General features: G+C 43.7%; 1 protein-coding gene across 16 annotated transcripts in view; it reads right to left on the reverse strand.

Annotated features, from left to right (window-relative positions):
* Nucleotides 1–14,261, reverse strand: part of CPLANE1 (ciliogenesis and planar polarity effector complex subunit 1) — a 112,138-nt gene that overhangs the window by 16,652 nt on the left and 81,225 nt on the right. For 11 of the 16 annotated variants that reach the window (XM_084833070.1, XM_084833068.1, XM_084833067.1 and 8 more), the window contains 6 exons: nucleotides 12,792–12,825; nucleotides 11,319–11,450; nucleotides 5,007–5,172; nucleotides 3,418–3,479; nucleotides 1,748–1,912; nucleotides 874–983 (listed from right to left, as the gene is read on the reverse strand). In XM_084833070.1, the coding sequence (XP_084689196.1) occupies nucleotides 874–983; nucleotides 1,748–1,912; nucleotides 3,418–3,479; nucleotides 5,007–5,172; nucleotides 11,319–11,450; nucleotides 12,792–12,825 (669 nt within the window). Of the gene's footprint in view, nucleotides 1–873; nucleotides 1,000–1,747; nucleotides 1,913–3,417; nucleotides 3,480–5,006; nucleotides 5,173–11,318; nucleotides 11,451–12,791; nucleotides 12,826–14,261 lie in introns of those variants that run through there. The other 5 variants (XM_084833077.1, XM_084833076.1, XM_084833072.1 and 2 more) reach the window with 4 other exon arrangements.

Below are 14,261 nucleotides of genomic sequence, written 5' to 3' on the forward strand. Positions count from 1 at the left end.
TTGGCAATTTTCCACTTAAATATATATTAAATCTAATAGCACTGTGGTCACTGTTTCCAATTGGTTCAACAACATTTACATCTGGTACTAGGTCACATGCAACACCACTTAGCATTAAATGGTCATCTCCCCTCTGGTTGGTTCCATGATCAACTCTTCTAGGGCACAGTCGTTTAGGGCATCGAGAAATTTAACCTCTTTGTCATGGCTAGAACATGCATTTATCCAATGTGGGGGTCTCTTAAATCTCTTAAAAAGCAATCACATTTCACCTTCCCCCTTAGGTGCAACTTTACTCATTCTCTTGAAGGACACAATTTCCCACATTCTAGCTAGCCTTCCCTGAGACATAAAAGTTCTGTCTGTCTATTTATTACATTTCCATATTGCCCAGTAGCCAAAGCTCTCTGGGCAGTACACAAATTAAAACCACAAAGTACAGCATAAAAACAATATAAAATATAAAAGCTTAAAACTACAGTATAAAAATACAACCAGAATAAAATCCAGCAGCAACACAGAGATTTAAAATACAGTAACAGTTTTAAAACAACAAAGCTAAAAGTCTAGAATGCTAAAATGCTGGGCAAATAAAAAGGTCTTCACCTGGAGCCGGAAAGAGAACAACCAGACAATTAGATGCCAGGCAAACATCTTTAGGGAGCTCATTCCACAGCTGGGGTGCCACAGCGGAAAAGTCCCTCTATCCTGGGCAAAAAGCAGGAACGAACTACGAGCGACTGTCTAGGACTGGCAGACTTCACAAAACTCTGCCATACGGTCCCTGCTTTTCATGGGCAATAGAGGGAGTTAACCCATTGTAGGGATACCTTCCTCACACCAACCTGGAGAATCTGATCTTTCCATTCTTACCTTTTCTCTGAGTTATATCACAGGATAGACTGGAAAAGGATCTTGACTGACCCAAGCCAACTTCAGCAGCAGCCTTGTTCCTTGCAGATTGGTAGCTCTCATGATAACGTCTAAGAAAGATATACCCTATCATTGCAATTATTTCAGAAATAATATTCAAAAGCACACTAGAATAGCTTCTCACAACACTAGACGTGTCTGTGCTGGGTCTAACCTTGTAACATTACACTACCATTGTGTTTGAGACTTGCTATTGCCCAACTGTGGATTTTGGATTTCTCCCAGATGGACCAGCAAGCGGCTTACATACAATCAATAAAATACATTCTTGCTCACAGGCTTATAATCTAAAAGAATCAACACAAAAAGAAAAAGGGATGGGGAGGGAAGGGAAGGGAAGGGGAAAAAAAGAAAAGAAAACTCAGGTACTAATTCTAAAGGTTAAATAGTAGTTCTTTCTTATAATGACCAGCTGGAATGGAAACAGTTCAGTAGAGGAGCCCAACGGAGTGATCTTTCTTTCAGCAGAGGTGATGGAATGGCCCTGCTTCCCATCTCCTACTTCTTCCATCAGGTTATTGCTACAGCTTGATGGAATGGCTGCTGGCAAGTGACAATTGAGGGAGAAGCCTGATGGGGATGACAGCAATGCTGTAATAACAACAAGGTACCACACACTGGCTTTGCTAGGACACTCATCCTGAATCATAATACACTGCAGTAAACAAAAGATAATCCTCTCAGTGTGCAATCTTACTATATTTTTCTGGGAGTAAATTCTATTGAACTCACTGGGACTTCTGAGTAGACATGAACAGGATTTTGTTGTTGACCTGGCAAAATTAAAGGTGAGGGACATCTTAAAATACTTTACCTTCCAGTAGAAGAGATACATGGCCGCTTGAAATCATGAGATGAACTTGTTTTAGACAACAGATTATATTCACTTGAAGAAAGTTGCACTGTATCAGACAACAGCTCATGCATCAGGGTGAGGGCTTCAGAGACTCTAAGATGATAATGCTCAGATAACAAGGCCCTTAAAGGGAAAAATCACGATGCCTATTAAACTATTGTTTACTACATAATTGTAGAAGTCTGTTTCTTTACTGACGTTTCCTCTAGCTTACTAAAAGAAACCTAAGTTTGTCTTTGATGCAATTAAAAAATAGACTATTTTACATACGAAACAGAAAAAAGGCTTAAGTATTACAGATTTTTGCCCCTCTGGAAAAGATTTCATTTTAGTCAAACTAAAAGTCAAAAATTTAACTAAAAACAAGTACTAACCTGTGAAACTGTGCTGAAAGGAGTTTTTAAGAACAGAGCACTCACCTTATTCACACACACACACACACCATATTCACCTATACCCTCTCTGGAAATACCAGGGATCCTGTTTCAATTACAGGCATTGTAATTGAACAGGATGGCTTTATTTCATCATACTTAATGCACCAGGTACCTCAAGATGCACAGGAGGGAGTAAGGAAGGATCTTTCTTTGCTGCTCACCTTCATTTGGCAGGGCTTGGGTAGGCCTCGAATGTTCTCATAAAATATGAGAAAGGAATCCAATAAAATGATATTTGGAATTCCTCCAATGGCTCAGATACAGAGACAGGGGACTGAAGTAACCCACAGGCCTTAAGTTGTCTAGGCTTGCTTTATCATTTCTCCAGCAGAGCAGACATTTCATTCATAGTTATTGGACCTTTTAAATGTGACATCTTTCCGCAGCACAAAGGGTTAGATCAGACTTAGTCATACTTTGAACAGACCCATTAAAATATATGAGACTTAAGTTAGTTATTGCTAATTTGTCCCATTGATTTCAGTGGGTATACTTTAAGTATGACTAAGCCTGGATCCAAATCAAGGTACCCTTTTCTCATCACTTTAAAACTGTTCTACTGATTATTTCCCAGTAACTCCGCGTTTTCCTTTCATGGGGGTTCAGAATGCTAATATCTCTGACAGAAAGAAACCTTCCAAAGCCTTCTACCTGGTTTATTTTTTAGTTGGCTTTTCTTCAGTGTTCTCTGATTCCCATGGTAACTAGAGTTAACCAAAAGCCTACCTTTCTTCTTCTGAGAGTCACGTTGCCCAAGCATAATACTGGCAAATCTTTTAATGTTTTCCCTCTCTGAATGGGCATTTTCTGCACTAAGCCTATTTTTTTAGCAAATCACCAGGGTTGGAGTGTCATATCAAGCCTTAAGTCAACTACCTTTACCTAGAAGAATTACTTGGGGCACAATCCTATGCATGTTTAGATAGAAAAAAGTCCTACAACTCCCAGCATCCCTCAGCCAGTCATGCTGGCTGAAGGATGCTGGGAGCTGTAGGAGTTTTCTCTGTCTAAACATGCATAGGATTGTGTCTTTAATCTGATTATCATATTATATTGGCAGGCTACTAAAAGCTATATGACAGAATGTCATTAATTTACACCCAACACTCCAGAATTAAGACAGTTAATGTTGGCAGTCAGAGCAATAGAAAATTAAAAGACTAGAATGGGTTTTTTGGGGAAAAAACTTACTTATTTTTCTCATCTTTCTTTTTCTGCTGTAATTTAATATCCCGTGTTGAAAATCCAAGTGGCTACACAAGAAATGCAAACAGATATTAAAATTATCTTCTCTTTCATCTCCTAATCACTCTTCTTAGACACTTATTACAAGTACATTTTCAGAGCTAGGGGTTTGCAACTGTGCCCAAGAGGAAAGTTGTGGACAAGCAGAAACTCTGCACCTAGTTGCCTTTAAATGTTCCAAGCCAACAATGTACCACAACTGTACTTTCAACCAGAAAAAATGAACTGTAGGCACAATTCACTCCAAATATTTAGTCAATTGCTCTTAAATAACTACATTGTGACTTGGTAAGACAGCAGTATTTTTCACAATAGTCACTGCTGCCTAAGTACTCTAGTATACCCAGGGCTGTATTTATCACCTTGAAAATGTATGCTCCTGCTTTCCCCCTAAATGGAATAACTGCAGTCTTAAGACAGTAGGTTTCCCACATTAGTTTTATATAATCCACTATTAAAGGCACAGATCAGATTTGGCTGATAGTTTTGAATTGGTTTATGAAATGTTGCCCTCTCTGCATCTCACTTAAGTAGTCCAGCCTTCCCCAACTTGATGCCCTCCAGCTGTTCAGGACTAAAACTCCCAGCATTCCTGATCATTGGCTATGCAAGCTGGGGTTGATGGGAGTTGAAGTTCAAAACATCTAGAGGGCAGCAGGTTGGGGAAGGCTGAACTAGTCCCTTCTGTAGGCCCTGTGTGAAGTATCCCTGCACCTCCCTTTATGCACTGTAACAACCACAACCATCTCCCTTTTTGCCTGTCTGAGTCATCCATTTCCAATAGTAAGACTCAAAACAGGAAATAAAATATACTTAAATCGAGTCCATTAATTAAAACAACCTATTCCATCTGTATGTCTAGCTTCTGAATGCCAAAACAAAGAAGACTTTGCATTGATACAGGAAAATGCCCAGGCTCAAGGTTTGGGTAGGTACCAAAGAGAAAGGAACTCCACAGTGCTGGTAATGCTTCTGAGGATGCCTCTCTGAGAATACTCTCAGGGCTGGTGGAGTACGAATGATGGAACATGGCTTAAAAGATCAGGAATCATACACTTTCTCACTCCACCCCCAAGTCTTCTCACCTGTGGTTTGCACATGTGATCCCACAGCCCAACACACCATAATTAATCTACGATTTGTCATGCCATGTTCTGCTGCCATTTTGAACATGAAATCTCCAATCGGCCTGACCGGAGGTTGCTTTGTGACATCTGAACCCAGATACTATGGATTAATCGTGGGTTAAACAACCCAAACTTAACAACAAATGGCAGGCTAACTTTGGGTTGTTTAACCCATAATTAACCCATAGTGCCTGGCTTCAGACTTTATGGAGCAACTTTCAATTGGGCTGATCCAAGGTTGCATATTTAAAGGGATAGCGGCACACGTGTAGCGCGTGACCCAGTAAATTGTGGGTTAATTAACCCACGGTTTGCTGCCATTATATGCGAACCGGGTCAGCATTTCTCTTTTATCACATTAATGTGGTACATTGTTGTGGCTTAATAATTCAGTGCAAATAGGCTTACCATTTTTTTCCTCAAATGAAATGGATTATGTTCTTTTGCCCTTTGTTCGGCCAGTGTTTGCAGATATTCAGCTAGTCTTTCCTTTCGTTTTCTTTTCATCCAGGTTTGTAACTCTTTTTTATCCTTTTCTGTCTTAAGTGAATGTTTACTCACTGCACCTGAGAGGCTGAAATAAGGCATGAAATAAACAAAGACTGAACTGCTGACACATTTTTTACAACACTGTTATTCATATACATGTTGGGGAAACCATGTAAAAGTAACATGTACATGTTAGTCTCTGTATTGTTCCCAAATTGCTACAAAGATTCCATAAATACACATAGTCACACTGAAAATGAAAGCCATTCCTGAATTTATAGCATCAGTATAAAAAGGAACGTTGGTACTTATCATGATATGCTCATTTTCTGCAGTGGATGGAGGCTATCCTTATATGGGTTGCTCCTTCCACTTGCTCCAACAGGCAGGAACATGCAAATTAACTGAATTGCTTCTCATGTGGGAGAGCAACCTACTTCCAGTTTGGAAGATGTTTCAGCCTCAAATATCCAGTAACTTTATTAGTAAAAACATTGAACAATACCTTCAGAAGAAGAAGTGATTGAGGAAACCCTCCCTCCCCCAGGAAGCAACAGATTACTGCTGTGTGGGCAGGATGTTCTCCATCCACTGCAGAAAATGAACGTGTCATGGTAAGTACCAACGTTCCTTTTTCCTGCAATGGAGGAGGATATCCTTATATGAGAAGCCTAACAGCGGTGCCCCAAACTGGGAGGGTAAGTCGCTGCTAATCCTGATAACGAAACTGTAACCATCTGCTGAAGCAACCTCCAGGTGAAAGATGCCTTGGCCAAAGCAAAGATGTTTGACTTGTAATGTCTCACAATGGAAGACACAGAAGCCCAAGCCGTGAATGACAATGAGGGGGGCATTGGTCCCGAAGGCAGCAGGGGTGGCTACGCTCCTACAAAGTGAGCGGAGATTCCCCCCTGCCCCCCAGGCCAAGCAGAATCAGAAGTGCAACACAGAGGAAAATGCAGGTTTTAATCCACCATGGTAACGTTGACTTAGAGACCTTCTTGCCCATAGCGGAAGGCTGAAATGAAACAGAAAGAGAGTCAAAGCCACAAAAGTCTTTAGTCCTTTTGAGATCGATGTTAACTGCATGTTTTATGTCCAACATGTGCCATTCTCTTTGTAGGAGCCAACTCAGCCTAGGACAAAAGGACAGCAGAACTGTGGAAGATGGAGTTATTTTATTATTATTTGGAATGAAAGTCAGATCCAAGTGAAGTGTAACTGCATCCTGCTGGAAAAAGCATAATTCCTTTCTAGCCAATACCCTGAAGGCCGACATGATGGCTATGGGAAAAAAGAACCTTCCAGTAAAGAAAGGTCAGCAAGACCCTTCGTAGAGACTAGAAAGAGGGCTTGGTAAGAGCTTTGAGAACTTTGTGCAGATCCCAAGTAGGGTACCTGTGGATAGGTGGTGGCTTTAGTAAAGAAACACCCCCTAGAAAACATTTTATATGGGGGTGCACTGCCAGGGATCTATGGGAAGACTCAGGTAACACACAGGATAATGCCATGAACCACCTCTTGAGATTATTGGGCCGAGACCCTGATCCAACCCATTTTGTAGAAATGCCAGGGCCACTCTGATGTCATCCTTAATTGGATCCTCCCCTTTTCTCCTGCACCTCCTGCAAAAAGCTCTCTACAAGATCTCAATGTCATATTTGTGGATTCTCTGCAGGAAAACAAGAAGAGACTAACTTGTCTTTGGAGTTGTAACTGGTGCATTCTAGTACTAATCTTTCACATACCAAGCATGGAATTGTAAACCAGCTGGGGTCAGGATGGATTTTTTTTTTTTTTTTGACAGAGAAGGTCTGGAGCTGTTGGTAATTGCCGATGCTACTAACAGCTGTAAAAGGTCCAAGTAGCAGGCCCTTCTCAGCCAGTATCATGTAGCACATGCTCTGGCTGGATTCTGCACAAGGGTTGAGCTATCCTGGAGGTTGGACTAAAAGGTGTACAGGAAGTCTGTAGGCAGACATGCGAACAAGTCCACAACTAGTCAACTGAAATGTTGAACTACTGCATGAAAGACCACCGAGTTAAAGTTCCATTCTGTCCAGTGAACATCCAGTCAGCTCAGCCAGTCTGCAAAGGAGTTTAAATCCTCTTGAATGTACTTGGTTGATAGGGATACGAGGTTTGACTCTGCCCACTGCAGGAGGCGGTCTGCCTCGGCCATGAGGAAGCACAATCTGGTCCCTCCCTAGCACTTCACATGCGCCTGGCCATCATGTTGTCTGTTCATACAAGCACTACCTTGTACTGGATCAGGTGGCTGAAGGTAAGGAGAGCCAGATGGATTGATACTGTGCAATGCTTCCTCTGGGCTCCATCTGCACTGGGCCATGGTGGATCTGCAGTGGGGCCCCCAACCTCGAAGGCTGGCATCTATTGTACTTTGGACTGAGGGGCTCTCTCTAAGGGACTGCCCCCTGAGGATTGATGGGGAGAATCACCGAGTCAAGGACTTCCAGAGATAATTGCCTTGGTCCGTGTCTCTGACAGCTATATCCTTCTGGGAAAAGGAGGATAAGCCACCAAAGAGGCCTGGAGCTTTTTCTGGCCATGGGACACATCTATGGTAGCGATCAGAACCCCTACAATTGTGTTAGGCCATCAGGTCTGGGGTGGGATTCTGAAGGATCAGTCTTATCATGGCCTGGAGCATTTTTGATCTCTCCAGCAGAAGACAGAACTATACCTGATTGAGTATTCAGTACCAACTCAAGGTGCTGCAGTTCCCTAGAAAGGCAAAACTGACTTTTCCTGACATTCACCAGGAAAACACATGACTGAAGTCATGCTAACGTCCTGTGGACATCTAGAATTCCCTATTGGAGTGAAGGAGACTTGATTAGAATGCTATTGGGGTGAATCTGCTGCCTTCTCAGGGGTACTACCAATACTACCCTGGGGGCAGAGGAGAGACCAAACGGGAGGACTCTGCATTGATAATATTTCCCTGATAGGCAAACCACAATATTGTCTGTGAGCTGGGTGAATCAGGACATGCAAGTACACTTATGTGAGATCCAGAGATGCCAGAATATCTCCTGTATGGAGACATTCAAGAATAGTACAAGTGTCTCCAACTAAAACATTCTGGATTTCTTTTTAATCCACCCATTTCAGGTAAAATAGTATCCTCCAGTCTCTGATCTTTTGGGGGGGACAATGAAAAATACTGAGTAGCAGTCTTTCCAATGATGGCACTGGCTTGATCCCTCTTGACATTAATGAGGTGAGATATGGCCTGCAGGACTAAGTGGTTCTTCCATTTCCTGGACCTTGGGAAGGAGATGAAAAACTTGTGAGCCAGTTGAAGAAAATAAAATATGTATAGCCCTCCCTGATTGTGCATAGCACCCATTAACCTCAGGTGAAGACTTTCCATTGATGATAAAAAGTCTGAAATCTCCCTCCTACTGGGGGAGCTGGATGGTCATGCTTATTGCTGTCCCTTAGGCGCTGTACTGGGGTGGTGGTGGTCAACACCCCTAGCTCTACTGTTGTCTGAGTATGGATCCCCATCTGGCCCAAGTGGACCTGGACCCTCTCCTGTCTCAGGATCTATAGCTTGGACAAAAGGAATTAAAAGAAGACACACACACAAAAGGGCTTACACTTCTCTTTCTTAGAGGTAGAGGGCATGGCTTCTTTCTTTCCCTTTTTTTCTACAAGGATGTTTTCCAAGAGTTTTCCAAGAGCTTATCACCCCCAAAGGGACCCAAGATCAAACTGGATTTGAACACACAGAAACATTCCAATTTTTTAAGCCATATTTGGTGTCTGACTGACTTGGGCTCTGGCAGTGAACTGGCCAATATCCAAACTGGCATTGGCCATGAAGGCTATTACTTCAGCAGTTTATTAACTCCCTGGTGGAGCTTGATATTATTCCCTGTAAAATCTTTAAGAATGTCCTTCACCCAGAGATAGGAGGCTCTAGCCATAATCAATTCTGTGAATGAAGCCCTCAGGGCAGCCTCATGAGCCTCACAGAGGCCCAGTTCTCCCTTTCAGTCCTCTGGGTTCTTTGGGGTATTGTCCCCATGCTTTGAATGTATTGCGCCCAAAACTGGGGCAGCCACAGGGGCAGCCACCAGGCCACCTGTCATTTGTTCATCACCCTTTTTTGGCAAATTATAAAATGTTTTTGTAAAGGAGCTATTTAGTCTGGATGAGCCTGGTTTAACCCATTCTTCCTTTATCGTTCCATAAAGGTGCTGGGGAACAACAGAGGGGAAGAAGTGTGGTTAGGAAAAAACATCTGCCAACCCTTCCGGAATTTCAGAATTCTGCTTCTTTTCCTGTCCTCAACCCTCAAAATTCACATCCAGGGTGTTAGCGGCATTATTTAATAAGACTAGGGAATCCTCAGTCTGACAAGGCCTGTGAGAGGCTGGGCTTTCAGTAGGGACCTCCTCTGCTGAAAAGGCCTCCCTGTTCTCCCTCAGACAGGAATGTAGAAATAGCTGCCTCTGAATCCAATGATCTGAAGGCAGGATGTATGGTAAAGGAGAAGGATCCCCACCCTCAGTGGACTTGTGTTTGCTGCCCTTTGCAGAATAGGCTGGCCTCGGAGACGTGTGGAGGGAGGGAATCGGCCTGTTTGTTCAATGTGGTCTGCCCAAAATGGCAGCTGTACTGAAAAGATGGGAATGTAAATGGTGGCAGGGCACCAGCATAGGGACAACCTCAATGCCTGACTGGGGGGAAGAGGGAGGAGAAAAGATTATTCCCTCCCCTAGTCCCTGTTATCTCTCCAAAGCTTGCACCCAGTTGGCTCTGAAAGAAGTCCAGAGGACTTACCCCAAGCTCTGACTTGCTACGGGAGATATCCAGACAGTTTCCCTCCCTTGCAATGACCTGCTGGATCCTTCAGCAGAAAAGGACTTGGATGTTGATGACTGGTGGTGGGGGTGAATTGGAGGCAGTTTGCTGGGATACAGCCCCCTTGGGACTTACCAGTTCTGAGTCCTCCTTGGATCGTTCCCAGTCCCCAGGCAGGGTTGGGATACGATACCATGCTAGGCCCACCTTGCTCCTACTAGGCCCACCTGCGCTGAGGAGGCCAGGCTTTGCTTCAGCCTGTAGCTGGATGGTGCTGGGAGGTGTCTTATCTGGTTGAACAGACTTGCTCCCGGAGCCCCTGTGGCCCTTTCTTTAGGTTCCAGAAAGGAGTCCCCCAACATTATGGGCTGGATATCTCCAAGGTGAAATCTTGCAGGCGCAGGCCTGGTCACCACTGTAATTAGAAAAGCTTCTAACTCTAAAAAGAGGGGGAAAAGTTTTTGTTTTGGAAACTAAGGGAGAGGTAAATAGGGACAGAGAAGAAGAAAGAAGAAAAAGGTTAGGCAAACTGTAGCTATAAAGGGCTGGAGTGCTGGAGGAGCTACTCCAGCAACCTGCTCGGAGCTGAGGCAGGAAACGAGAAACTGGAAGTAGGTGGCTCTCCCATGTGAGAAGGCAGTTTAGTTAATTTGCATGTCCCTGCCTATTGCAGCAAGTGGGAGGAGCAACCCATATAAGGATAGCCTCCTCCACTGCAGGATAATTAGTAAGGACAATGTAATAAAGAGAATCAGAATGGCAGCACAGCAATAATGGCCACGGGATTAAAGAAACACAATTTAGGCCTTATGGCTACCACTTATATTTTTAGTTACCTATGTTAGTTGCCTAGTTAACTATAATTACTCTGATCTGCCAATGGAAATCCACATGCGGAAGCAGCTTCTTGTGCATATAAGTGACGTGGATGCATTGTTGAACTGTTTGCCTTCTGATGCCATGGGATGAGCTTCCCCATCCAGAGCCACCAGGTATTAGGCACAATAGAGCTAGACTGGTGTCCCAATATATAAAATTTAGGGACAAGTATGAGTGCATACACCCATATATATCTAAGCTTCTTTCATCATTGGTGTGTAACACTATTAACTGCTGTCACGAGGCTCTATAACTCAGGCTGCTGCCAAATGAGGCTTTTATCATGCAACTGCCCTACTTCATTCATGAAATTTTACAGGGAGGTCCAGACAACAATATCTTCCACTTGTAACCCTCCTGTTTTCCCACTGCTTCTTCTTTCTTTGTTCTTTCCACAGAACATCCGTTAAGGATGAAGAGACCAAACAGCTGCACAGCATCTTTGGACTGCTAGCAGTAGGAGCCCTCTGTCTTAAAGCACCCTTCATTTAAGTAAAAGTGTAAATGTAACATTACCTGGAGATCTTTTTAGCCTGTGTATCTGTGAGGCCCAGTTCTGAAGCAGAAATGCCACCCTCAACTATAAGATCAGTAATGATGTCAGAAACACCACTCAAGCCAGTGATCTGCAGGCAATCTTTTGAAAAACTAGGAAAAGCAATTGTATTACTACAAACAGGAAAAATAACTTCTAAGGCAAACTAAGGTGTCAAACCAGACAATAAATTATATGCGTGATGACCCTAACCCTATCCCACGTTTCCAGAGAGTCCCCTATTCTCCTTCTCTGTTTACCCCAGACAGATACCTTAGTACCACATACCTAGAGAGAAAACTTTGTCTCCTGGTAAAGCACCCCACCAAGTCCAACGGAGGGTTCTATGTATAACACAGCACAACCTGCCAGCTCTATACAACCATTCTGGTGCCTGGCTGTGACCTACGTGGGAGTGTTTAGTTCTGAGTCCAAAGTGTGGAAGTGGTCCCGTAGGAAGCACAAAGCACTGGGAAGTAGCTAACAAAAAGTGTTGAGTGAATGCTAACTTCCTGAATTTAATTGGAAACTAAGGAGAAGCACCTTTGGCAAGGTGCTCCATCTAAATCTATTTTTAACCAAAATTGTGGAGGCATTAAGGGTCCTCAATAACAGCTTAGCTTCTGTTCAGTCTCTCCATCCTTGCTCACCAGACACCTTTGTTTTGGATGCTTATGGACAATGTGGTGCAGTCCATTGTCAACAAGGTCAGATTGGTGTGAGGCTCTTACCCCATTTTTGTAATCTGGAACTAAGCTGAGAAAACCACGGGTAGTCTGTGCTCACAGCATTTTTCTAATTTTTGGCAACCAAACGAGTGGTTAGTTGCCAAAGTGAAGTCAGGTAATTGTAGCCAGTCCAATTTGGCTCTATTTCTTCTCCTTTCCTCCTAAATCTATCTTTTTCCACTCCTGTGGCCCACCATTTTCATCAGCACTCAAGCTTCTTGGTCATATAGCCTCCCAATCCCCTGCTTTCCCATTTTCACAGCACCACCCTTCCTTCCTTATTTGGTAAATGCTAATTTCCTCTATCCTTATCTTTTCCTGTCTTCTAAGATAGACCTATTATATAACTTTTATACTGACCCATGTGCTAGGAGGTGGGTACACTTATCAAGTCAGTTTTCTCCTTTGTATTCAATGTCCATGCATGTGTTTTTGAAAAAACCATCTGTAAAAAGTTCATGTTTATTTTTGAGCAGTAGACATTTCCTATTTCGTTCAAACATAGTGCATAAGTCCACTGCATGTGTACTACATCTCAGGTTAAATAACCCCCTTGACCCACGTTGGTCATTACAGATGTGCAAGTTGCATGTCCTTATGAACAAGGTGCACAGCAACAGTGCACATGCATGAGAAGGAGGGAAAAGATGTGTGTGCATGTCCAGTTCCCCAATATGACTCTCCCAATTTCAATACAACTTTAATGAAATATTTTCTGATACATACCTCTCATCCAGTTCTTCTATTCTAAAATTAGTATCTACAAAAGAAATAACTTATCACTAAAATACATTGTAGGAAATATATGTATAATATTAAGCTGTGACCAATATGAGAGGCTGTAAGGATCCATTATTGCAGCCTTCCCCAACCTGGTGCCCTCCAGATGTTTTGGATGACAATTCACAGCATTCCTAACCTTTGGCCATGCTAGTTGGGGCTGATGGAAGTTGAAGTCCAAAATATCTGGAGGGCACCAGGTTGGGAAGGCTGCATTAGGGCTTTCAAAAGTAGTTACTAATTCCATATTAGATAGTGCTACATTACTCAGGACAACTATCAGCTTTAGTTAGTGAGAACTATGGCAAAAATCACTCATTCAAAAGTAATAGCATGTCTTTTCTTATGTGATAATGCTCTGAAATAAATGGTGAATGGGTTGCTACTACTTTTATGTTAAATGGCATCCACAGAATTTAAAAAGTCATGATCTGTAATTTGAGGATGAATGGACCAATCCTATTCACCTTGGTGATGGCAACAAGGTGTAAACCAGGGCTGTGCACTGCTTCAGCTCAAGGCCCGAACCCCGCGTTGAAGCGGGCTGCTTTGGGCCACTCTGTGCCCCTTCCGAGGCGAAGCAGAGGGGGCACGAAGCGGCCTGAAGCAGGTTGGGGACTCAGTGCACTTTGGCCCCTGGCCCAGCCGCCCCCCAGCGCTTCCAGGTCCTTATCTGAGCTGCCTTCTCCTCGCTGCTGTAGCGCCTCTGCTGCCACACCTCTGCCGCCACATCTCCTGAGGCCTGGACGCATGGCGACTCTTCTTGCAGGGAGTCGCCATTTTTAAAATGGCAACTTCCTGGAACTTCCTGGAGGTTGCCATTTTAAAAATGGCGACTCCCTGGAAGGAGAGTCACCATGCGCCCAGGCCTCAGGAGACGGTGAAGATGGCGGCAAAGACAGCAGCAGTGCGCGGCAGCGGCGATGGTGACAGTGGCAAAGGTGGCACAACGGAGAAGGCGGTGGCGGGAGAGTCGGATCAGGGGGTCCCTGCAAAGCCCTAGTGTAAACTATCAGACACTCATGTTATGCGCTAGTGCAAGACCTCAACCATCCAACATGAAGAGCACAAGTGCCATCTTATGCGCAGCACTGTCACACCAAACCTTTCTGTGGCAATGTAATAAGATGAGGTAGGGTGTGTGGGATTATGGAGGGGAAACTATGATCAATATTCTGGCCATTTTATTTTATTTTCTAAAGACAGAAGGTTGGAACCAGATTAAGTGTGAGCAACTGAGCTGGTTGAAGTGGATTTCCCAGCCCCTCTACTCCCCCGCCCCCCCGAAAATTCTACACAGAACATCAGGAGGCTCTGTTGAATGGGGTGAGCTGTGGCAGGCAGAGGGGGGAATCCCCCCAAATCAGGCAGAGGGCCTTTCTGTGAGCAAAGCCCTTCCTTTTGCAGAAGGTCCCT

This window comes from Heloderma suspectum, chromosome 2 (genome assembly GCF_057233095.1).
Source record: "Heloderma suspectum isolate Gila_16-S chromosome 2, 16-S_ref, whole genome shotgun sequence".
NCBI lineage: Eukaryota > Metazoa > Chordata > Lepidosauria > Squamata > Helodermatidae > Heloderma > Heloderma suspectum.